Below are 22,416 nucleotides of genomic sequence, written 5' to 3' on the forward strand. Positions count from 1 at the left end.
TGATATAGTGAGGGATGACTGCAGAGTGTATTTGGGGGGAGGCGGGGGATCTGCAGCCGGCGTGGCCAGGGAGTGTTCCAAAGCGATAGTAAGAATGATGTATGACTTTGAACTCGGGCCAGTTGGAATTTGATGGGCAAGACTAATGGGCGCCAATGATGATGACAGTGATGAAGAAGGCGCTGGATGCGCGCTCATAAAAATGAGCGATGAGCCGGCCGCGCTCAAACTTGGAGGGCTTTGTCCGAGTGCAGATTGCTGCCTTTGCCGCAATTTGCCACTGAACGCCGCAATTAGCATTTGCGAGAAAGCCCGAGCGAGCGCCGAGACATCGGCGCCGACAAAGTCGACGCTCGTGTTGTCATTTCACTCAGCTGGAATTTTACTGAGAAGCTAAGAATGAATTATGCCCTGTTGTGCTCAATGCGGTCTCAAGAATTTTGTCGCAAATCAGAAAGAAAAAAGAAAAAACATTGAAAATCAATGACTGCCATTTTTAAATTTTGGAAAAATAAGACACTGGAAAAATAGGGAGCTTCAGGCTTTTCATAGCACGGCGACAACATGCTACTTGGTGTCTTGGAGAAAAATGTCCAAAGTAAAAATTTGGAGGTACGTGCCTTTTGTTGGACAGCGACAATATGGGAGTAAAAAGTTGTCCAACAAAGAGCATGTGTCTCCAAATGCAATGTGTATTTCTTTTTTTTTATTTTGTTTGACAACCATTTTTGTACATCTTGCGAAACGGCTTTGTCGGCCTCAAACGGTTTTTGTACATCTTGTCGGCCTCAAACCTTTCTTTGGTAGAGCTCCTCAGGCGTGGTGGACCTCAGACTAACCAGCCGGTAGTTCTTGAGGACGGTGCGGGGCCGCTTGCGCGGCGGCGCGAAGCGTTCCATCTCCGTCACGTAGTAGAGGCCCTGCTTGATGTAGCCAAAGTAGCGCGCCTTGGCCGAGGACTCGTCGTCCGAGTCCGAGTCGCCGCCGCCGTCGTCGCCCTCCTCGTCGTCGCCGCCGGCCTGGTTGCTCTCCAGACGCACGCGCTTCTGGGCGAGCTTCACCTCGCACTGGCCACCAAAACACAAATGTCAAAAATGCAAAACATAACCAAGTGGTGGGAAGGCACAAATACTTGTTTCTCAATATCATCGACATGTGGCATATAACCAGTTTTTTTGTTTGTTTGTTTTTTTATCACTTATGAGTACACACACACACACACACAATAAAAGTTAAGCCGGAAAAAAAAAATTGTGGGGGAGAGATGTCATTTTTCTATTGGGCCACGTTATAAAAATTGGCATTGAAACTGTAAAAAAAACAGTTGTATTTCAAATACGTACATTTCTGTCTTTACTTTTCGATTTTTACTTAAAAGAAGAAATTGAGCAAGTACTTTTTCTTACCCAAATATCTGTACCTAAAGTAGAAAGTGTGAGTACTTTTGCCAACACTGGCGAGAAGCAATTTGCTGCATATTTCCACGAGACTGACAAAAGTGAGCATGCTGTGCTTGTACAGGGACAAAATACGCCTCTACAAAAACGGAATCTTCCTCCTTCAGACTACATCTGCATGCACAAGTAAGAGAAGAGCAACCCAACACACACACACACACACACACAGGCTGGCTGATGAAACCTTCCCCAAAAGTTGGCAGGTTAAGAAATCCCTCGCTATCTGTGTGATGAGATGATAGTAACGCGCCCCAAAAAAATGGAATAACACTGGAAGGTGTTGCGATATTGCCGTCCTTTGAGAATTCCAAAAACAGAAGAAGCGGGGAGGTACAGACTGAGTATTTCATCATCACACATTTGAAGTATTTGCGCACAAAATTGATCACATTTGGGACTGGCGCTTTGGTCCATAACAGTCGTGAGTTGTAGTTTGTCTGCTGCATTTGGACAAAATTGCATCGCATTGCGATCATCCTCGATTTCCCCACAAGGGCTGTGTCGATGGTGTGAGTGGGTTGTGCAAACGACGTACCTCCAGGCTGAGGAACCCGCCGTGGTGCGCGGCCGTGACTCTGGGCGAAGGCTCGAACCACTCGCAGGACTTGCCCAGAAGGTTGCGGAGGCTCCTGACGGACGACACGGTGACGGCGCCCGAGCAGCGGGCCAGGATCAGCACGCCGTCACTCCACCAGTTCACGTCCACCAGCGGATGGTACTGCTCCTTGTCTGAACACATCACAATCAAAGCGCAGACTTTAGATCAATTCCATAGGACAACATGCAAGGACGCTTTCTTTTTTACTTGATTTATGTGAACAAATGCCATAACTGGCCAATTCTCCTCTCCAGCTACGTTGACGTAAAAATGGCTGCTGGCATAAGATGACTTGCCTGCCCAAAAGGTGAAAGGCGCACTTTCGTGAAAGCCGAAAGGCAAAACTTCAATCACATGGTTAGATTTGAAATCCATTGTGCTGGTGGAAAAGGGCACAATGTCATTACGGCACAACGTCATCAGCCATTTCATAGTCGGGTTTTCCTTGCTAACGGGGCTTAATTGCATATTTTATAGTTCAACTAATAATCTGTAAGAAAAGCTGGCAATGATTTGTCGAGCTTTTTATTTGTTACTAGTGATCAGCTTTCCACCTTTTTTCTATGAGCTCCCTGTGACTTTTTGCATTATCGCCATCATAAACTTCATTCGCATTGAATTCGGGAAACAGCCACTAGACACTTGATTAGGTACACCTGCACCTAATCAATCCGGTGAGATCAAACAGGAAGCGGGGGTGACACCGATCGACGTGCTGTATACGAGAGATTTACACGTGGCCACGTTGCGATTATGCTCGCATTAAAAAAATAAAATTAAAAAAAAAAAAAAATCTAAAATGATTTTTTTGTACCCAAGCCATCAGTAGCGATGGCCCAGAACTGTCAAAGGACAGCGTGGCGAGATAAAATCAAGTCGAGAAGCCTCCGGTCACAGTGTCTAAATAAAGTGTAGAATTCAGTCAATAAGACGCGTCAGAGATCATTAAATCGCATCTGGCACGCCGTGCTGTGTCAGCGAGAAAAAAGAAAAATTAATTCTAAATAAAAAGTTGTCTTGTGCTGAGACCCCCGCGGGCCAAGCTACCTTTTATTTTCTTCCTCCTCTCCAGTGACGTCTTCCACTCCGGATTGATCTCCTCAAATCCTGGCTGCGGGCAAGGGAGGGAAAAAAAAAAAAAAAAAAAAAAATTAGCCTCGTCACCCGCTTTCCACTTGCAGGAGGCGTAAATACACATTTGCAAAAAGAGATCTCCTCCCAGACAAGAAACACAAGTGGAACGAATGCCAGCTCACGCTGCGCAAGAGCACGTTAGTCAAAGCCGGCTCCCGGCGAGGCTCGACTCATTTAGTCAACGTTTGGATTCCACGACTGGAGTCCAAGCGTTTACTGCCACCGACGTACATGTTCGTCGCGCACGCAAGGCGTGGAAGAGGGTCTCGCCCAGCTAGTCTGCCAATTTCAAGTATGTCAACTACTGTAATGACTAACACGTGCCGGTAGGCGGTGGCGCTGCATCGCTTCCCATTTGAGATCAGCAGTTTTGGAGCAGAAGACAAAGATTAGGCGGTGAATCTCAACTGGTCACGTTGATTACACTGGTCAACTCATTTTTACTACATTTTCTTAATTAGAGATGCAAGTACACTTTTTTGGATGATTTTTTTTTTTTGCACTTATTCCAATTCCTCCCTCATTTTTTCAAGTACATCCGGTTTTCATGATAAAAATTATAATGAAATGTAATAAAGTAATATATTTAGTCATATTTACAAATGAAGGGTTAGCTTCAGCAATAGGTGTTTTTTTCCCCCTGAAATGGCACAGGTATAAATTACAATGCATGGTAAAATTCATATTGCATAAGCGTTTATAACCAAAACCTGAAAATATGCCATAAAACCTGATGTGCAAAGACATGTTTGCAATGAGCACCAAAACTACACCAAGCCATCGCTGATGGAAATGTGCTGCTGACCAGTGTTGTGAGGGAGGGAAATGTTGGATAAGGGACACATTGAGGCAAAGGAAGGTATCAACAAAATATGCAGTGTCGCTGTACTGTAGTAGAGTAGAAGGCACTGTATGTGTGGTGAGAAATGAACGCAGTTCATGGCATGAATGATGACCGATATGTACGAAAGCCACTCCAAGTTCAACTGGGGCCATGGGGTGAGTCAGTGTTAGCAAAATGACAAGTGGCTGCCATCTTGTCTGAGGCGTGAAACCTATTCCACCGCACTGCCAGTCACAAATGTCACAGTAATTTGGACACGTTGACTTGAAGATCCCCTGGGAATTTTTTCATGTACAAGTTTATTAGTGTAAATCTTGTCAGCCAGTTGGAGAAGGCCTTCCTAAGGAGCAGACCAGATGAAAAGGTCAAGATCTGCGGAGAAAGAATCCAATTGTACTGTTTGACTCGAATTTTTGCACCAGCTTTCCTGTAGGCAATGTCACAACATTTGCCTAAAAGGCCCTTTTGTGCCAGACCAAAAACTCAACTCCTCCAGGGGCCACTAGCCGATTTTCAAAGTCCTTGGTGCATTTTACTCAGGTTGAATGAAGTGGCCATTGCAATCAGACCTTTTTCATTTTGACGAATCTTGTCACGTTGCTACTCTCAATTGTCCGGAAATGTGAATGTGAGTGACAATAATGGTTTGTGCGCATGTGCCCCGTGATTGGTTGTCACGCAGTTCAAAGTCATCCGCGATGGTCTCCAGCTCAGCGGGAGCCTGACGAGAGCAAGCCCAGTCGAACATGGACGGCTACCTGTGCGTCCTGCTCCCACGCCGCCCTCAGCTTAAGCGAGGGCACATCCCATAGGGACAGACGACCCGAGAAGTGAATGACGGCCAGCAGCGTCCCGTCGGGGCTCAGACTCATGCGGAATACGCCGTCCTGGAGCACGCACGCACGCACGCACACACGCGCACACACGCGCACACACGTCAGGATCCAGTGTTCACATGCGGCCCCAAGCTAAAAGAGAAAAAGCGAAAGGAGTTGGCCTACCTTTTCATCTCCTTGTGCGCTGAACAGCCTCAAGCTGGGCATCCGCAGGAAACCTCGCTTGTGGCCCTGAGAGAAGAAAAACACACACAGGTGGCCACACACTCACACTTTGCAAGGTCAAATCCAACATTTTTCATGAGCTACCACTCTGGCGGTTTCTCAAGTGCCGTGACTTGCTTTGTGGAGCGCAGCGTTGGGCTGCACAATATCAGCGAAAAAAAATACTGTCATTGCGATAATGGCACACGCAGTATGCGCAGCGCAAAGACCTGCAACAAATTTGTGCGGAATTGTTTTTTTAATCAGACTTTATCAATCAGACGCAACCTAAAATGCGATGGAGAACAGCATCACGGGCATTACTGCAAACACAAAAGGACTTGATCAGATAATACATTGAGCGTGTTTCTTGATTCGCAGGGCAAAATGTATTTCTTTCGCGAGACCAAAAGTTGTCATTTCTTTCATGTTGGCAACATTATCCATATTGCAATATTGCACCCCCATATGATCTTTTTCCAAGATGGAGCACTCGGTGAAAGTCCTCTGCGCACTGGCCTCACCGTGTTGACGTCGTCCTCCAAGCTAGTGACCCGCTTGTAGTGGGGCGAGCCCGACAGCGCCCTCCACGCCGTCAGACCGCAAGAGGCGGCCTTGGACGCGCCGTCCTCACCCGAATCACAGCCGGCCACCAGCAGCAGCCTACAACGCACAAAAAGATGCGTGTGCACAGTAGTGGGCGTTTTGTCCATTCATCCATTCGTTTTTCTTTTTCATCACATTTATCTGCTCGCGCTGCCTCGGTGGCCGAGTTGAAATGAGTACAGCTTGGCTCGACACCGCGCCCCGCTGGCCGCAAGACGAACAGCAGGCAGCGCCTTGAACCCAGAGGGACGTTTCCAATCAGACTTGGCCAACTAACCTCCAGGAATCTCCTCATGATTTCAGGTTGCTCAGTTAAAAAGGGCTCCAGGGGTTGAGTTTTCTTTGAAGGATGCCTAGAATTGTCCAAACTGAGCCTAAAATGGCTGCTTGGAAGCCAAAACGGCAGGCCTGCTGTGTCTTTTTGGGTGGGTCTACTGGACTCTTGAGAGCGAGGCCTCTCACCTATTGAGTGAGCGTGGAACGTGCTCCCCGTGACAAACGCGCGTTCACTGTACGCTCTCTCCCCAACTCTAATCTATATGCAAGTGCTTGCGCCCGCTGACCCAATTTTCACAGCGCAGCTCATTAAAGTTTCATCCCGTCTGTGGGATGGCAAACACTTGACAGTGGCTGTCAGCAGCCATTAAGCTGCCAGGGCAAGATTCCGCCGCCAAAGTCAATCCGCTTGCCGTCCACAGCCGTGTGCTGGTGGGAGGGGCTTACGTTTGGGGCCACGGCAGCTGGGCCCGAGAGCAAGCCGGGGCTTCCCCGCACCGACCGCTGCTGCGGCACTTCAAGTCGGGGCCCGCAGAACGGACGGATGGAGAGGCGCACTTACCGGTGGACCGGGTGGTAGACAGCCGAGGTAATGCCGTGGGAGGAGTGGGCGCAGAAGCTGAAGGTGTGGTTCTCCTGGAAGTTCTGATTGGTGCCCACGCTGTGAAAACAACACGCGAGGACTCAATTGCAGGTGACAAAACGTGACTGTGTCGAGGAAGGCGTGAAAAGCGGCGAAAGGAGAGCCTGGGCACATTCCTGGCGACGGTGACTTCCTGTCAAGCCTGATGCTCAATTCAAAGGCTCTCAGGAGGAGGGGGAGAAGCGCAATGAGCACCGCACCCAAATGAAAGGCAATCATTACAAGTAAGCCAATCTGCACATTTCTGCCACGACTTCATTCCCGCTTTACACGCAGGCAAGCGTCGACGTGCAGCGAAGGCTTCAAATAAGAGAAACCGTTTTTCCCCTCCATTCGGCGCGCAAAGCTTCCCCCGACTTCCATATGCGACAACATCGCCACTAATGCCTGATCAAAACGAGGCTGAATTCAAAGCAGAGGGAGGCCTTCAACATGCGCTGGTCAGGAAAGCATCGGTCGCATGCTGTTTGTGGGCCACACTTAAAGGATGGAGGGCGCTCACGTGCACCTGCCGCGTGGAGCCTTTGCATTTTGACGGGCTGTCGTAACAGCACATTTGAGCGCATGCTCGCAAATGCACTTTCGAAGGGGTGTGGACATTTCTCTTCATGCGGGTTACCTTTGACGTGCGCGGCGCTCGAAAAGCCCAATTGAAATAGGAGTGACGGAATTTGGAAGGTAACGACGGAAGCGCTTTAAAAGGACGAGGGTACCAAGGTCGCAGATGTAGGACGGACCGGCACAAAAGGGTCAAGTGCCCAGCTCTGGTCCTTGATTGACAGTTGAGTGGGCGTGGTTTCAGTGCATTCACCAGACGTGCCCACGCACTTCTTTTTTGTTGTTGTTCTTCTATCATTTTTAGAATGACTGAGAATTTCCCTCGGCCAGACTTAGGACACTGCCGCTCTGGATGTTTGTGGCCAGGTGTCCCCAGCACTTTTTGTCTCTACTTTTTGTGACAAATAGAAAAGCTGGTGCGGTAAGACGACAGTCGAGCTGTATTGAGCAGAAGCGCCGGCAAGAACACGCGCTGGCTTTTTGACTGACGTCTAAAGAGGATGGGAAGGAGCTGCGCTGTCAGCTGAAGGCAAGCGAGGTCCCCACAACAACAGACGACAGCAGCAACAGAAGACACTTTACGAAGCCTTTGAAAAAGATAACAATGCTGGGCTTTTAACTTGGCTCCGGGAGAGGGACAAAATAATAGAAATACAGTGAGCCCCGCTAGGTTGCAGCTTTCGAAGCGATTGTTTTTTTTCAATGGGTATCGTCCACATCATACATGCATAGTATCATACTGCCTGTTTGCACGTGTTACTGCTCTGCGTGTGTTCAACTTTTAAGGGCACCAATGTATATATTTGCACTAAAAACAAACGCTGAGCGCTACTTGGAAAAGAGCGCTTCAACAGCTTTTGGATCGGGCCTTTTTATTCCAATTGAGGTGTTTGAAAAATCACGGCCCCCTCCACCATTGAAGTTGCCCTTCCGTGTCCTCGGAGGAAAACGAGGTTTCTCTCTCTCCCGTGGATTGTGTGTCACTCAAAAGTGAGCGCTCACCTGACCAGGTAGCTCTTGAGCGCGCCCGCGCACGTGATGACGAGAAGCTCGGCCGACCACTGAGCGCCACCCGTGTACTCGAGGAAGATGAGGCCCGCTACGGTACGGCTGAAATCGCCGGGGAAACTCAGCTCCTGGTGGGTTGGAGAGGGGGGAGAGGAAACATGACAAGATGACGGCCAACGGGTATATTCGGCCAATGAGACGCCACATATGGAAAATTCCGTTTTGAGTGACACTTGGCTGTGCGTGAAAGCAGCCTAACGTAGCCTTCTCAGAGAAGCGAGGCTGCAATATCAAGATCACAAAGGAACGCAACTCTTTGCCTGCGACACAGGGGGGGTGGGGTGCCCGTAAGAGCGAAAAGGAGGGCTGGAATGCTAATATGCGGCACTGCAGCGAGGGGTGCAATGGACGGACTTGATAGGAGGCATGCAGACATGGGGATGATTGAAGGATAAGAAGGGCGGATGGGGGATCAAGGGCGGCTCGAAGGAGTATTGAGTGTGTGGCACATTCAAAATGGAGCGCCGCAAAGTGGGACAGAAGAACAGACGACCGGGAACGGGCTGCCAACAGACAGGAAGGATCCAAGTGAAAAGCTACCAAGAGTTTTTGTCGGTCCAAGAAAATGGTTCATTTTCGTCCTCTCTCATTTGGAATCGGTTTTATGACCTCTGCAAAAATGGAGCCATTTCGTGCCATGGTATTGAAATAAGAAAAGACCAAACTTGTAGCATGGCGCGGCCACCGTCATCCCCCGACCTCAAAGCTGCTGAGGGCCAAGGGGGCGAGTCCATTGGCAGGCGTGAAAGAGGCTCTCGCCCAGCTCGCTTTTATAGACCGCTGCAATGACCAACGTGTGTCCACAGATGGTGGCGTTGCATCACTCTGGCTCTGAGATCAGCACAGCTTTTCATTCTACTTGACATGTTTCTTTTTGCCAAGAGAGCGGCTTTCTTCGCTTTTTGGGGCCCATCCTGCGTGTGCGTGCGTTGACTGTGCGTGCGGTGACTGTGCGAGACGCGGCGGGCCCCGGGATTCTGTCGGTCAGTCCAAATGCTGGAAAACGGCTGCAAGTATTTGTGTCCCAATTCCACGAGAAGGCCTTTCAGAGGAGGAAAATCATTCCACAAGACATAGCAGCAAGGAAAATGACAACGTGGTCCTATTTCCCCCCCAACAGTGGCAATATTTGGGCTGACGCGGCGAGCACAGCCTTACAAGGCCTTCCAGAAGCGCAATGTGCAGAGCGAGTGTGTGATTACCGGCGGTATGACAAACAGCTCGCTGCCCACCAGGTCGAAGAGGCGCACCGTGCCCGTGCTGTCGGCGAAGGCCAGCAGGGCGCAGTCGTGGCTCCACGCCACCCGCCGCCATTGGGGGTTGGGGTCCTTGGGCACTGCGGAACCAGACGTGATCACGTTACGAGCCATGACGGCCGAGCCTTCCATACCGAGTCGGATGAGCAAGAGTATGCGCGCGCGCGTGCGTGCGCCAGAGACTAATCCCTCGCCGCTACTGCGACGAGGAATCCAAATGCCCAGCAAGAGGCCGGCAATGATGTCGGACATCAGCGCAATGCGCCTACGAAGAGTCTTAATAATTGGCTCACAAAGACGGATTAGGGAAGAAATGAGACAAACCTCTTTCACTGAAGTTTTACTTTGGCTGAGATGCAGACTCAGCAGTGCGGCGTACTCTTTGCTTTTTTTGAGGCTTTTTATTGGACAGATCCAAAAATGCTGGCCCACCATCCACCAGTAACTGACAGCCACCCAAATCGTTCAGATTTGACGATAGATTTACAAGATGAGGCCAAAGCGCTTTTTTGTTAAACAAGGTTAAGACCCGGATGGGCCAGCTGAGCAGACGCCGCCCGCGGTCCCCGATGCGGCCGACAAATAAAAGACGACGGATGACGGGACTTGGAGAACAGAAGACGGAGGAGACCTAAGGATGTGGCGGGTGACAAACAATGAATCGAGCACCAGCCGGGAGAAATAACAAGGCGCTCCCCGCCCTTAATGAGTGAGGGCAGATGCATCAAACGGCTCCGGAGGACGCGGAAGACGTGGCCCGCCTTTAAGACGGACACGGAGCTCAAACGACTGTATCGTTTGCAAAGAATAACGGACATTTCAATTGGCACACCTACTTCACAAGAACTGAAAGCCAATTTCAAAGGTCATCATAATCCCTTCATCAAGTGTAGCGGCAACATTCTGTTTAACATTCTTAACTCTACTATAAAGGGGAGTCAATTGTTGCGCAATAAGTTTAAAAAAGGAACAAGCAGAAGCTTTCGCTGTATGAAGATAGCTAACAGGTGAATATACAGTAAAGGCGGTTGTAGTGCAATACTGCCACCTCTTGACATTTTTGAGGTACTGTTGGAAATAATGAGCCACAGTAGTACAGGAGTGCCTTGAGATAGGAGGGAATGGAAATGTCCTTAATCTGATGAAAACAAAATTAAAAATTGCAGTGTTTTTTAAACAGGGAAAATGCACTCTACAAAATCTTACTTGATACAAGCATGGCGAAATAAGAATTAGATCAAATGTAAAGACTTAATGTGTGCATGATGATTAATTTATTGCAACTCCAAATTGGCCACCGGGGGCAGTATAATACAGTCATGCAAACAAAGCTCCGAGATTGGCAAACATCTTTGCTGAAGAGCCAATCTTAACGTTTTAGAGTGGACATATGAGTCACTCATTTGTTAACGAGGATACATTTTTTCTTAACTACTCACACTGTCATGAAAAAAAAAGAAATCCTTATTCTCTTTGTAAAAGCATCACTTTGTATTCAGTCCATGTACAGTATCGATGTCCTTTCATTATGCAGGGGGTACACACCTTTTTAGTTTGTCTTTCAACAACTTTTAAATAATTTATCTTTTCTTTTGATTGAAGATAATTCTATGTTTTGCTTTGAATGTTTTAAAGCACTTTGAGTTGCATTTTTATGGATGAAAAGTGCTATATAAATAAAATGCGACTGATTGATTGATTGATTGAAAGTTGTGGCCAGTGACTACAGCAGCCAACAAAACCACACCTGTGTTTTCTCTTCTTGCTCCTTTTTCAATCTTTTCTTCCATTTACACCACCCCCTCCCCCAACTATGTATTGTATGCGCGATCCGCAACCAAGAGTGGCTCCATTTCCACATAAATGGCTTTTTTTAGGATGGGAGGGGGGATAAGAAGGCAGAAAATGGGATGCTTGCGTCCCTTCCTCCGCCAGCGTGGGTGGAAGTCGAGGACAAAATCAGCCCGAAAGCCGCCGCCGCACGCGCCTTTCATGTAAAGAAGCTTCGTTTATCACAGCTCAACAGTCATGAATTATGTAAGCGGGCAGGCGGGATAGCGGTCTTAAGATGGGATGGTGGGCGCAGGTAAGGCGGGAGCGAGCATGCACAATAATGCCAACACCAAAGCACTGAAGGGAGGCAAATGCTAAGAAAAGGAATACACACTGCTATTTCGTGGACATTATAATGCAAACAACAGAATTAAAAGGACACAACAGGAGATGTATTGGAGAAATGTTTTCCCAACTGCTTGTTTACACGGAGTGGCCTGAACTTGGTTAGTGGGGATAATTGAAATAAATAATCGTCGCCACAAAGCGTTTCTTTGCCCATGACTTGTCAGCTAGGCCGACTGAAGAGCCACAGCCACAGCCACCTTGAAGCAGCCGCCGGGGTCCAGCTGTCGGACTACAGCGTAGCACTAGCGTAACAATGCCTATGCCTACGCTCTGAAAAAGACGACATCTCTTCAGGACGTCCGCTGGCATTGCCACTTTAGAGCGCCTCGTTGTCGGCCCTGAGTCTTTGCAGGTCACAGAGACAAGGCAGAAGAGTGGTGGAGGCGGAGGTTAAAATGATTCACTTGACAACCACCATCTGGATGGGGATTTAGTGCTGGCACGGCCACTTTAGAGCGCCACGTTGTTGTGGCGTGGAAAAGCTGCGCTGGTGAAATATATATCCCAGACAGGGATATAGTTCAGCCACCAGATGCTTTAAGCGGCTATTCAAACATGCCGTTATGTGTACCCATAAGAAAGATCCAGACAAGAAAGGAAGAAAAAAAAGCATCCATTTTTGCAGCCAGGTGCCGTTCAAGAGCGGCTTCATTTTTCACCTCAATATATCATACTGTATTTCCGAGGCTTTTTTCTTTCTTTTTCTTAAATCACTCAAATTTAGCCAGGTTGTTAACAACATTCGTTTTCTGTGCCATGTCAAATGAAGACAACATATTTACCTTCACGTGACAGGGACTTTGGACATGCACAATCAGAGCCACGGGTAGGAGGTCATAAGCAAAACGCGTTGTGAATTAGGACTGGCTGGCTTGAAGGAGCCAAAGAGGCTCTTACCTTGGCACTTCCCAATAACCGAGCCAAAGTCATCTCTCACAGATCTGAAAAGAAAAGAAGCAAGGCTGAAGAAACATACAACACCCACCCAAAGAACGAGTGGGTTTGATCACACTCAGTGGATCAAGCTGAGTGGGCGCCAAGCAGAGCCTGGCAGACAAGACCTCCGTCCGACCTCGTGCCCCGCAACGGCTCAGAGGGAAGCTTTGCAACAAACGGCGCGGTTTCACAACAGTCTCGCGGGGTGGCCCAGCTCAGCTCAGCTTTTTAGCAATTACACCTCAGATGGTTCAGTCACAAGGCTCACTTTGCAGCTCAACTCAGCATTATTCATGAATGACCAATTCATAAATATCGTTTTCATCAATTAAAAATGATTAAGAATGAATGAATTAACTCAGTCAATGTTTTGCTTTTATGGCACCTCACATATATAAACAGTAGCTTTCTTATTTAAAAAACCCAAAACAATTCTAAAAAAGCAACAAAAAATGTATGAAGATTGCGCTACATACTGACAATGGGTCTGATAAACGACACTGGTGACATCTGCTGGCGATTGCGCGTCATTACAACGCTTCCCAAGCCTGAAACTTTGTGATTAATTGCGTCACAGCCTTGGGCATCAAACGCACACAAAAAACGCATTTCTCGAGTTAACTCGATGTTTGGGGTGTACTAGTAGATTATAAAAAATGATTTAATAACAACGTAGGCATCAAATGAGTTAATCAATCAATCACTTCGTCAATAGGCATCATGAAACTTTGCTCCAAAACTTTCGTGGCTCATCTGTGTACTTCTTTGCAATATCCAATCTGGCCTTACGATTCTTTTTACCGTTGAGTAGTTTGGCCTGTATATTTCTTCTCTCAAAAGTCATTCTTCCTATTTTGGCGGGCTGAATTGTGTTATTCAGACAACTCAGGGGTAGCCAGGTACATTTGTCCACTACTTACATTGGCAGTGATTTTTATTTCAATAAGGACTCAGTCGTCAATAGATGAGTAGACAAAAGGTACAAAGGCGACGACCCCCTTTGTGACCGATTATCTTGTGATGGTTTGAGACGGTGCTTGGTAATTACCTGATCTCCACACACTGGTCCTGAACCACCGCCAGGAGTTTGCCGTTACTGAAGGGGCAAAAAAGAAAGACACACGAGGGAGATAAAATGATAAAATAGTCGATGCGTCCTAGTTGGCGACAAGGACGTTAAACACAGTCAAGACCACTGCAGAAGGAGACAATCAAATGAGCCGCGTCGAGCGTGTCAAACTAATGGAGGACAACGGCTGCTGGATGGATACACAATCAAAAAGCAAACTTTGTGAGGCTGTCTCAAGATCGTGTAAGTGTGTGTGTGTGTGTGTGTACCTCGCAAGCGCCAGCTGCCAGCCAATCTGCTTGTTCACCAGCCGCAGGAGGCCCAGAGGCAGAGAAGAGCTGGAGGGACTGAAAGTGGCAGCGTCACAACAATGAAAAGAAAACACATTACTTGATGGCACACCGAACACAGTAATAACTGATTTAAATGTCTTTTTTTTTTTAAAATAGGGTTTCAATATGATTTTCATTGTATTTTCCTTTGGTATTAAAATTACCTGTACCACAAATAGCGCAGGAGAAGGCGGAATGGGCCTGGAAGAAAAGCAACAATTAGCACATATATGTCTCACCACATTAAGACAAAACACTTCAACTATAATGCATACAAAGCCAGCCGATAAGCAAAGAAATTCTAAATTTCTGTCACTTTAAAGAAAAACAAAACTCAGGTGCCTTACCTGTCACTGCTTTTGCTACAAGGGAGGTATTATGTTCCTTGCCTCGTAGCTACAAAAATAAGACATTGAAAGATGTGATTTACTTAAATGGACATTTTTGTGTGTTCCAATGGTATTTAAAGGCAACTTTATAGAATTTGAACGGGTTTTAATGGCTCTTGGCGATGAATGGCCCAATGTAAATGCACCGGACTGTCTCATTGCGTTACATCGGGAGTAGAGCATCCAACAGTAAAAAAAAAAGAAACAAACAAAAAAATGTTTTTGACCAAATGACGATAAGTTGTTAAAAACAATAAAGTTTAGTAGAAGTTCCACTAATTTTGACGCTACGTGGCTCCGCATAGGCTTGAGTACACGTCAGTGTTTGACGTTGCAACTCCATTTTCCAAGTCATAGCAGCACAAGTGTGAGAAAGGAAGGCTGCGGCACAACCTGCAAATGGCAGCCGACTAACCTGAGTGTCAGTCTCCGAAGGCCATTCGGTAATAACGAGTAAATCATACAAAATGTTCTCATCTTCGCCTTCGAGAACGCTTTCTTCCGCCATGTTGGCTGATTGCAGAGCACAGCTCGGCCCCGTCCCGATCCCCACACTCCAACCTTGCGGTCCTCACCCAAGTGTGCACCGGGTGGAAGTGCACGTGCTACGTAGTGTTCGAGAACGCAGGTTACAAGCGTCCCAAAACTGCAGACTTGTTACGTCATTGACTTGCGCCACGGTGTTGGAACTGCGTCATCAAACATTGCAGCGCCGGTTGTTGTTTTGGCAATATCGCTGCTTCAAATGATATTAAAACAGCTGTAAGGTAGAGGCAAAGTAAAAACTCGGGCTCGGGTTTCCAGTCGAAGGCAGAAATGACTCTCCAAGTGAGATATATTCTGCCCCTTCACGAGCTGCGGTGCATGCGCATTCCTCGCATTGGGAATGAAAAGAACGGAACTAATATTACAGCGCAGTTTCCTTTCGGTCCGCCCAAAGTGCATCCGTGTACACGTCCATTGGGCAAGTTTTCGAAGCTAGAATGGCAGCTTTTTCTGGTGAGTTTAACGTCCAGCGTGCCCACACATTGAACGCGACGTGCTTTACTGGAGTGATTTAATTGCGAATGAACGTTGTGTCGTGTAGAAATGGGCGTTATGGCCGAAATCGCGCAAGCTGTGGAGGAAATGGACTGGCTGTAAGTCACTTGGTTGTCAACGTCTGCACCTTCATTGCGCTGTATGTCAAGGGAATACATAATAAACGTGCTTCTATTGCCATGATTTCATGCCAGGCTTCCTACTGACATCCAAGCTGAGTCCATTCCGTTGATTCTAGGCGGAGGGGACGTCCTCATGGTGAGCCTTTCAATATTTAGCGGTGGGGGGCCTTCAGTGGGCAGTTAATAGTCACCTCTTACACCATCAATACACTACAAAAACGCAATACTACAGCATGCAACAGTGGTACGTGCATAATCTGGAGGGTTCAGAATTGGTATGCATCTCCTGACGTGACAAAATACTTTCAAACATTTAATAAAATACACAACACTCACCAAAGATGCTGCTTATCGAATGTATTAATGTGTGCAGATAGACGGAAATTGTCTAACACGTTTCGCGCTGACCATCCAATCAGGACTCAGGGGAGAAAAATGCAGATTAGTTTAAATGGCAAAACTGATTGGACATAAGAATCTAATATACGTGTGCTTATTTGCAACAAGGATCACATTTGACAGCGGAATTCTTTTCTTCCTAAAGGCAGCAGAAACCGGTAGCGGTAAAACAGGAGTGAGTATTGATGAAATAGTTTCCAATTTGAGCTACCAATGTCAAAGGTTGTGCTCACCGTATGATGTAAACCGTGTTGTGATTGTCAGGCCTTCAGCATTCCTGTCATCCAGATTGTGCATGAAACGCTGACCGACCAGCAGCAGGGCAAGAAAGGGAGAGCCAACGTCAAAACGGGTGGAGCTGGTGAGCGAGTTTATAATTACTTAGTCAAAGGGATGAGAAAACTTGAAGGGCAATTGTCATGCAAAGGTGACTCATGACTGAAAGTCCAATCTCAGGATTGTCTTCACACCCATCAAGTGTGGAATGAAGACACCTCAGAATTGTTTTGAATTGCGGGGGGAAAAAAAGCATGTTTACCAAGCTCTATTGAACGTTTATGATGATGATGATGATGATGATATGGTGTCTTCTTTGTCAGTCTTCAACAACTGGCAGATGAACCCTTATGACCGCAGTGCTGCATTTGGTAAGAAGAGCAAACCAAAACACAAACATTGAATGTTGCACTTCATCCCAACTTCTCCCGACTTGTTGCTTCATGTCAGCGATTGGGCCGGACGGACTGTGCTGCCAGAGCCGCGAGTTTAAGGAATGGCACGGCTCCCGCTCCACCAAGGGCGTTAGCAAAGGTGAGTCGCTGAGCAGTGCAACCGCTGAGCTTGAGCACAATCTGCTCCACGGAAGAAGAAATAACGGAGCGAGGACGTTCCGATTGCTAGCTTTAGAAGAAGACGGCCACTGTGTGGAACGCACTGCCTACATTTCCGATTTTAGTCTCTTCAATAAAAGATAACACAATAAAAAACATGACTTTGACTGCGTTAGCTGTGTTGTGTAAGCAGGCAAGTACTACTACGAGGTCTCGTGCCACGACCAAGGGCTGTGTCGCATCGGCTGGTCCACCAGCCAGGCAGCTCTAGACTTGGGTAAGCTTCTGTCTTTTTTTTTTTTTTTTTTAAATGATTAGAATTCATTTTTGATTGACTAGTTTTCTCTTTTTTAAATTTTTCTTCCCTGTAGGAACTGACAAGTACGGGTTTGGTTTTGGCGGAACTGGGAAGAAATCAAACAACAAGCAGTTTGACAGCTATGGCGAGGTCAAACACAAAAGTTACAATCAATGGGTTAGCATTACACGCAGTTATTAATAATAATCATTAAAACAAAGTTTCTCTTGGGGTTCTTTGCAGGAGTTCACCATGCATGACACAATTGGATGCTACCTCGACATGGACAAGGGCCAGATTTCCTTCTCCAAAAATGGTATCGTTGTTGTTATTGTTGTTGTTATGTACTGGCCACAATAATATTGAATATATTAATGCTCAGTTTAGATCTTTTACAAACAAAATATGAACTGTTGTGCTTGTACGGCTTTGCATCAACCTGAGAGCTGTACCTAATAGGGATGCAACAATATCGATAACATCATATCATAACGATAATGGCAATATCGCAATATTAAAATTGACACAGTGCTGTCGTCATGTCACGATATTTAAAGCAGCACACCTGTTAAAAAAGCTCGATTGTTTTCCATTTTTGCAGTACCAGCACCCTCTGGTGGTTAGTTTATGAGTGCAGTTTGAATTGAATTGGGCATGTGTTGGCCACTTACGTTGAAGCTCATGTTGTGTCCGTTCAGTGGTGTCTATTTTAAAATGTCAAAGTACAGTACCAGTTTTGTGATGTTTGTTTTCAAATCAACCAGGTAATGATCTGGGTTTGGCTTTTGAGATCCCTCAAAATCTCCGGACTCAGCCCTTCTTTGCGTCGTGCGTGCTCAAGGTCGTGCTTTAACACATTCACTCGAGGTCACGATGAACCAAAAAGTATTCGACTCATAGCATAAAAAATGTCCTTTTTGCCGTGTGCTAGAATGCAGAGCTGAAATTCAATTTTGGCGGAGAGGACTTCAAGGATCCGCCCAAGATCGGCTTCGTCGCCTTGGATCAAGCGCCGGACGCTCACACGGTCAAGTCTTCACATACGGGTTAGTACCTTCCAAAATGAAAGTGTTGTGCTCAACTGTGAATGACTGTCACCGTGACTTTTGTTTTGTTTGTTTTGGCAGGGAGCGCCAAAGTGAGTCAGGCAAAAGGGTCCAGCAACGCCCCCAAGGCACTGATCATCGAGCCGTCCAAGGAACTGGCCGAGCAGACCCTCAACAACGTTACGCAGTTCAAGAAATACGTGGTCGACCCCGAGCTCAGGTGCCACGCAAAACCTTGTGCTTTTCCTTGAAGTGCAACGCAGACAGCTCACCGTGACTTTTCATGTCGGCTGTGTGCTGTGCAGGGAGCTGCTGGTGATCGGTGGCGTGGCTGCCAAGGAGCAAATGTCGGCTCTGGAGCAAGGCGTACGTATGCTTGGTTGCTGTTGCGCTTGCCGCTCCCGCCTTCTCAATTGGGTGGCCCCTCGCTTTGTAGGTGGACATTGTGGTGGGGACCCCCGGGAGACTGGACGACCTCATTTCCACCGGGAAGCTGAGCCTGGCCCAAGTCCGCTTTCTGGTCCTTGACGAATGCGTACGGATGATCCGGAATCCTTTTTTGGATGTTTTTTGTTTGCGGTTGCGTACAGCTCACGCGTTTGTGTTGTCGCCGTCAGGACGGCCTCCTGTCAGCGGGCTACACGGACTTCATCAACAGAATCCATAATCAGATCCCTCAAGTGACGTCTGATGGAAAACGGCTGCAGGTACTGTGATGGGGTCCTCGCTACCGGGGGGCTGGGCCAAGTCGACGCCATTCAGTTTCCGTCTGGCCGCAGGTGATCGTGTGCTCGGCCACGCTGCACTCGTTCGACGTGAAGAAGCTGTCGGAGCGCATCATGCACTTCCCCACCTGGGTGGACCTGAAGGGCGAGGACTCGGTGCCCGAGACCGTGCATCACGTGGTCGTGCCCGTCAACCCCAAGGCCGACCGACTCTGGGAGCGTCTGGGCAAGAGCCACGTCCGGGTCAGTCGGCGGTATTTACAGTCAGCTGGGGGTTTTTGGTTTTGGGTTCAGTTCCAAACGGTCGTGCACACCAAACATTTCATGCCGTCTTCATGTTTACTTTGCGTCTCCATTACAACGGCAGCCCGTTCAGGCGGCAAACTGTGTAACTGCGTTCTTTGTGTGCGTCGGGCTAGACTGATGAGGTCCATGCCAAAGATAACACCAGACCGGGGAGCAACTCAGCCGGTGGGTTTCAGAGCGCTTCTACGTACCACACTACCCTTGACACGTGTATGACTGTCAGGGTGACATTTTGCGTCTTCCAGAAATGTGGTCCGAGGCCATCAAGGTGCTGAAAGGCGAGTACGCGGTGAGGGCCATCAAAGAGCACAAAATGGACCAAGCCATCATCTTCTGCCGCACCAAGATCGACTGCGACAACATGGAGCAATACTTCATCCAGCAAGGAGGAGGTAAGAAATTTGAGTTGAAAAGCTTTTCTGTTTTTTTGGAATCATAAGTTGGTCACTTTCCGTCAGGTCCAGACAGTAAAAACCACCAGTTTTCCTGCGTCTGTCTCCACGGCGATCGCAAGCCCCACGAGAGGAAGAACAACTTGGATCGCTTCAAGGTAAAGGAAGAACTTTGAAACGGGCGCCCAATGTTGTCGCAGTTGTCCGAGATTTGATGTGGTCTTGTGCCCTCAAGAGAAAAGAAGTGAGGCTTCTGATCTGCACCGATGTCGCCGCCAGAGGGATTGACATCCGAGGCGTCCCCTACGGTAGCGGCAATGCAGACGCACTGAATATAGCCGCCATTGAGTCTCAACTGCAGCCCATTTAGGCAGCAGTTTGTGTTCAAGGCACGCGTGTACAGCACACTCACGTTTACACTCAGCTGCTATTTGGACAAGGTCCTGTACCAAACTTTTACTGTCGTTTACTTTCCGGTTTCAATTTCTACCGTTCAGTAGCACTGACGTTCAAATATTTAGAATGAGCTTCTTTGTTTGTGTTGTTGTTCTAAATTCCATCGATGCCTATTTACTTGTAGCATGTCCATCTAAAATGCACTTGGTTTCTGTAGTGATCAACGTCACCCTGCCAGATGAGAAGCAGAACTACGTCCACCGTATCGGCAGAGTGGGTCGAGCAGAGAGGTGAGCAGTTTAACGGCTACGATATTTGCGTACGATGTCACGGATCTTCAAAGTTGCATTTCCTTTTTAAACCGACAGAATGGGGTTGGCCATCTCATTGGTTGCCATGGAGAAAGAGAAGGTAAAGCTTTGTCCAGGTTATTTTCCGTTTTCCACTTTACTCAGTATTTCTACCACTGCCCATTAAAGACAGCAGTTTTGCATGAGAATAATAATACTTAAACTGAGTACATAGTCTTAGTTCTGAAAAATGCTGCATCCAAATCATTTCTTTCTCCATTTACTTTCTTGACTATTAGCGCAGCCCGCTTGGCAGACTTGAGCAAGATTCAAATCGCTAACTATATAGTAAGCTATTTCCAGTTGTAAAGGCATACATATACAGCATCTGAGTCAGCTGTTTTTCCTTCTAAATGTTCCTGAACTAAAGTCCACCTGCCTATTTTTGATTCACTACTACTAATTCAATTATTAGTGCGTTTTGGGGTTTTTTTTTTATCCCCCCTCCATTATTTACCGTTTTTGTGCTCCATCTAAAACACCAACAAGCTGGTGTCAGAGCCCTGCCAGTAGGAACTATGTTGAAGTGAGAGGAGGATCTTCAATCAATGAGGCTAAAGTCCAGTTTAATAGAAAATTAGTGCTTAGGCTCCATCCTGTGTTCAACAGTGTTTTGTATTTCTGATTGTTTTGGGACTGCTGTTCCGTTTGCGGGGACACAGGTGTGGTACCACGTCTGCCCAAACCGAGGCAGAGGCTGCTACAACACGCGACTCAAGCAGGATGGAGGCTGCACCATCTGGTACAACGAGAAAGAGGTGACTGGCGCCCTCGCGTTCACGAATCCCTTGCTTGTTGTTATTGTTTTGTCATTGTCTGTTCTTACCTTTTGAATCACAGCTCCTGTCAGAAATCGAGGAACACCTCAAGTGCACCATCACCCAGTGCGAGCCCGACATCAAAGTACCCGTGGACGACTTTGACGGCAAGGTCACTTATGGCCAACGCAGGACACTGGGAGGTACGGCTTTCGTGCCACGGGCTGCAAACTGTGGCCATCAGAGAAGAATACCATTTCACGGACCACATATTCAATTTTGGCTTATGTTTCGGCCGTTTCGGCCTTGCTGTGCATGTGTGTGGTATTTACCGCCGCTGCTTTGTGGTGCTAGGTGGCAACTACAAGGGTCACGTGGACGTGCTGGCTCCCACGGTGCAAGAGCTGGCCAACCTGGAGAGAGAGGCCCAGACATCCTTTCTCCACCTCGGCTACTTGCCCAACCAGCTCTTCAGAGCCTTCTGAGAGCAGCCACTCAATGCAATGGGCGCTGGCCATCATTCTGCAGCACTTCGGAGTGGCTCCTCATGTGCAGGCCTGTATTGGGCGGTTATCAAATACAACACCAATATTGAGGAAAAAACATTTGTTCTGCATATATTATTTGGCTGAATAAGTTGGAATACCTTATTGTGAGCAATTGCCTGCAGAGGCGTTTTGATGGATGTCTTTTCTTTTCTCAAATAAACTGTGGTGAGCACTCAGTGGGGAGTCATTACTTGTTCCTAGAATCGAAACACAATGGTCACGTGATTGTTACAAAAGTGTCAGAGCTTCAGTCATCAAAACTGGATTTTATGGCATATCCAAAAGTGAATTATTCCTTGTTTAAACAATATTTGAATTACAATTCTTTGAAACTGGAGACTTTAATGATCCAAAACACAATTGAAACTTGTTCTTAACCAAACCTTTAAAAAAAATGGTTAAAACTGGACTTTGATAGTAGACGCCTGTATTTTATGAAAGTTCGATTTGACTTTCCGAAGAGGCCATCAGATGGTGAACACCAGTGAATAGGTGAGTCTTTCAGTGACCAGTGGAGGATAGATTCCTTTTTAATTGAATATACAGGGATCGACTGTGATGTGTCCGTGTCAAACATTCTTGACATACTGTATGATGAATTGTATTGCACGGTGACGTTATGTCAAGCTTGCTGAACACATGGTGCCAGCACATCACTTTTTTCCCTACGGCTTTGATTTTAATCACACGGAGAAAACGCTTCAACACTAACTCTTTGATGCATCTTTTCATTCAAATCTAGGGCTAATTCTCACAAAAATATTCATTTTTCAACTCGGCCAACATTGCTTTTACTTCGAAAGTCCCAGACGGAAGTT

The 22,416-nt window shown here is 47.2% G+C and overlaps 2 protein-coding genes across 6 annotated transcripts in view; one reads left to right on the forward strand and one right to left on the reverse strand.

Annotated features, from left to right (window-relative positions):
* The window catches only part of nbas (NBAS subunit of NRZ tethering complex), a 74,913-nt gene extending 59,535 nt beyond the window's left edge, over positions 1–15,378 (reverse strand). Inside the window, exons 1-15 of one of the 2 annotated variants that reach the window (XM_086018621.1) lie at positions 14,803–15,378; positions 14,346–14,394; positions 14,169–14,199; positions 13,936–14,013; positions 13,646–13,693; positions 12,559–12,602; positions 9,427–9,560; positions 8,159–8,292; positions 6,518–6,616; positions 5,598–5,736; positions 5,035–5,100; positions 4,792–4,920; positions 3,103–3,166; positions 1,993–2,186; positions 795–1,067 (exon numbers count right to left, since the gene is read on the reverse strand). In XM_086018621.1, the coding sequence (XP_085874747.1) occupies positions 795–1,067; positions 1,993–2,186; positions 3,103–3,166; positions 4,792–4,920; positions 5,035–5,100; positions 5,598–5,736; positions 6,518–6,616; positions 8,159–8,292; positions 9,427–9,560; positions 12,559–12,602; positions 13,646–13,693; positions 13,936–14,013; positions 14,169–14,199; positions 14,346–14,394; positions 14,803–14,895 (1,575 nt within the window). In that variant the 5' untranslated portion in view covers positions 14,896–15,378. Of the gene's footprint in view, positions 1–794; positions 1,068–1,992; positions 2,187–3,102; positions 3,167–4,791; positions 4,921–5,034; positions 5,101–5,597; positions 5,737–6,517; positions 6,617–8,158; positions 8,293–9,426; positions 9,561–12,558; positions 12,603–13,645; positions 13,694–13,935; positions 14,014–14,162; positions 14,200–14,345; positions 14,395–14,802 lie in introns of both variants that reach the window. The other variant, XM_086018620.1, reaches the window with a different exon arrangement.
* Positions 15,211–21,774, forward strand: ddx1 (DEAD (Asp-Glu-Ala-Asp) box helicase 1). 4 transcript variants are annotated; one of them, XM_086018631.1, is made up of 26 exons: positions 15,230–15,386; positions 15,475–15,526; positions 15,623–15,686; positions 16,095–16,124; positions 16,214–16,310; positions 16,549–16,596; positions 16,676–16,759; positions 16,970–17,056; positions 17,151–17,227; positions 17,321–17,393; positions 17,842–17,918; positions 18,009–18,123; positions 18,205–18,343; positions 18,429–18,489; positions 18,560–18,658; positions 18,741–18,830; positions 18,903–19,091; positions 19,268–19,319; positions 19,400–19,546; positions 19,613–19,704; positions 19,782–19,854; positions 20,160–20,232; positions 20,311–20,353; positions 20,955–21,050; positions 21,133–21,253; positions 21,405–21,774. In XM_086018631.1, exons 1-26 carry the CDS (start codon positions 15,371–15,373, stop codon positions 21,533–21,535), a joined length of 2,226 nt encoding a protein of 741 aa, XP_085874757.1. In that variant the 5' UTR covers positions 15,230–15,370; the 3' UTR covers positions 21,536–21,774. The 4 variants fall into 4 exon arrangements, 3 of the variants coding, with proteins under 3 accessions (XP_085874757.1, XP_085874758.1, XP_085874759.1); XM_086018632.1 differs by having other exon boundaries at positions 15,236–15,386; positions 16,973–17,056; XM_086018633.1 differs by lacking the exon at positions 15,230–15,386 and having other exon boundaries at positions 16,058–16,124.
* The last annotated feature ends 642 nt before the right edge of the window (positions 21,775–22,416 follow it).

Source organism: Filicampus tigris, chromosome 20 (assembly GCF_054856515.1).
Source record: "Filicampus tigris isolate MCC_2025a chromosome 20, RoL_Ftig_1.0, whole genome shotgun sequence".
Lineage (NCBI taxonomy): Eukaryota > Metazoa > Chordata > Actinopteri > Syngnathiformes > Syngnathidae > Filicampus > Filicampus tigris.

Excerpts from the sequence above, each read along its gene's own strand:
- ddx1 (XM_086018631.1), top strand. Across the intron at positions 19,092-19,267 it reads TGGGCAAGAGCCACGTCCGG|ACTGATGAGGTCCATGCCAA; the intron begins GTCAGTCGGCGG and ends GCGTCGGGCTAG. Across the intron at positions 19,855-20,159 it reads CATCCGAGGCGTCCCCTACG|TGATCAACGTCACCCTGCCA; the intron begins GTAGCGGCAATG and ends TGGTTTCTGTAG.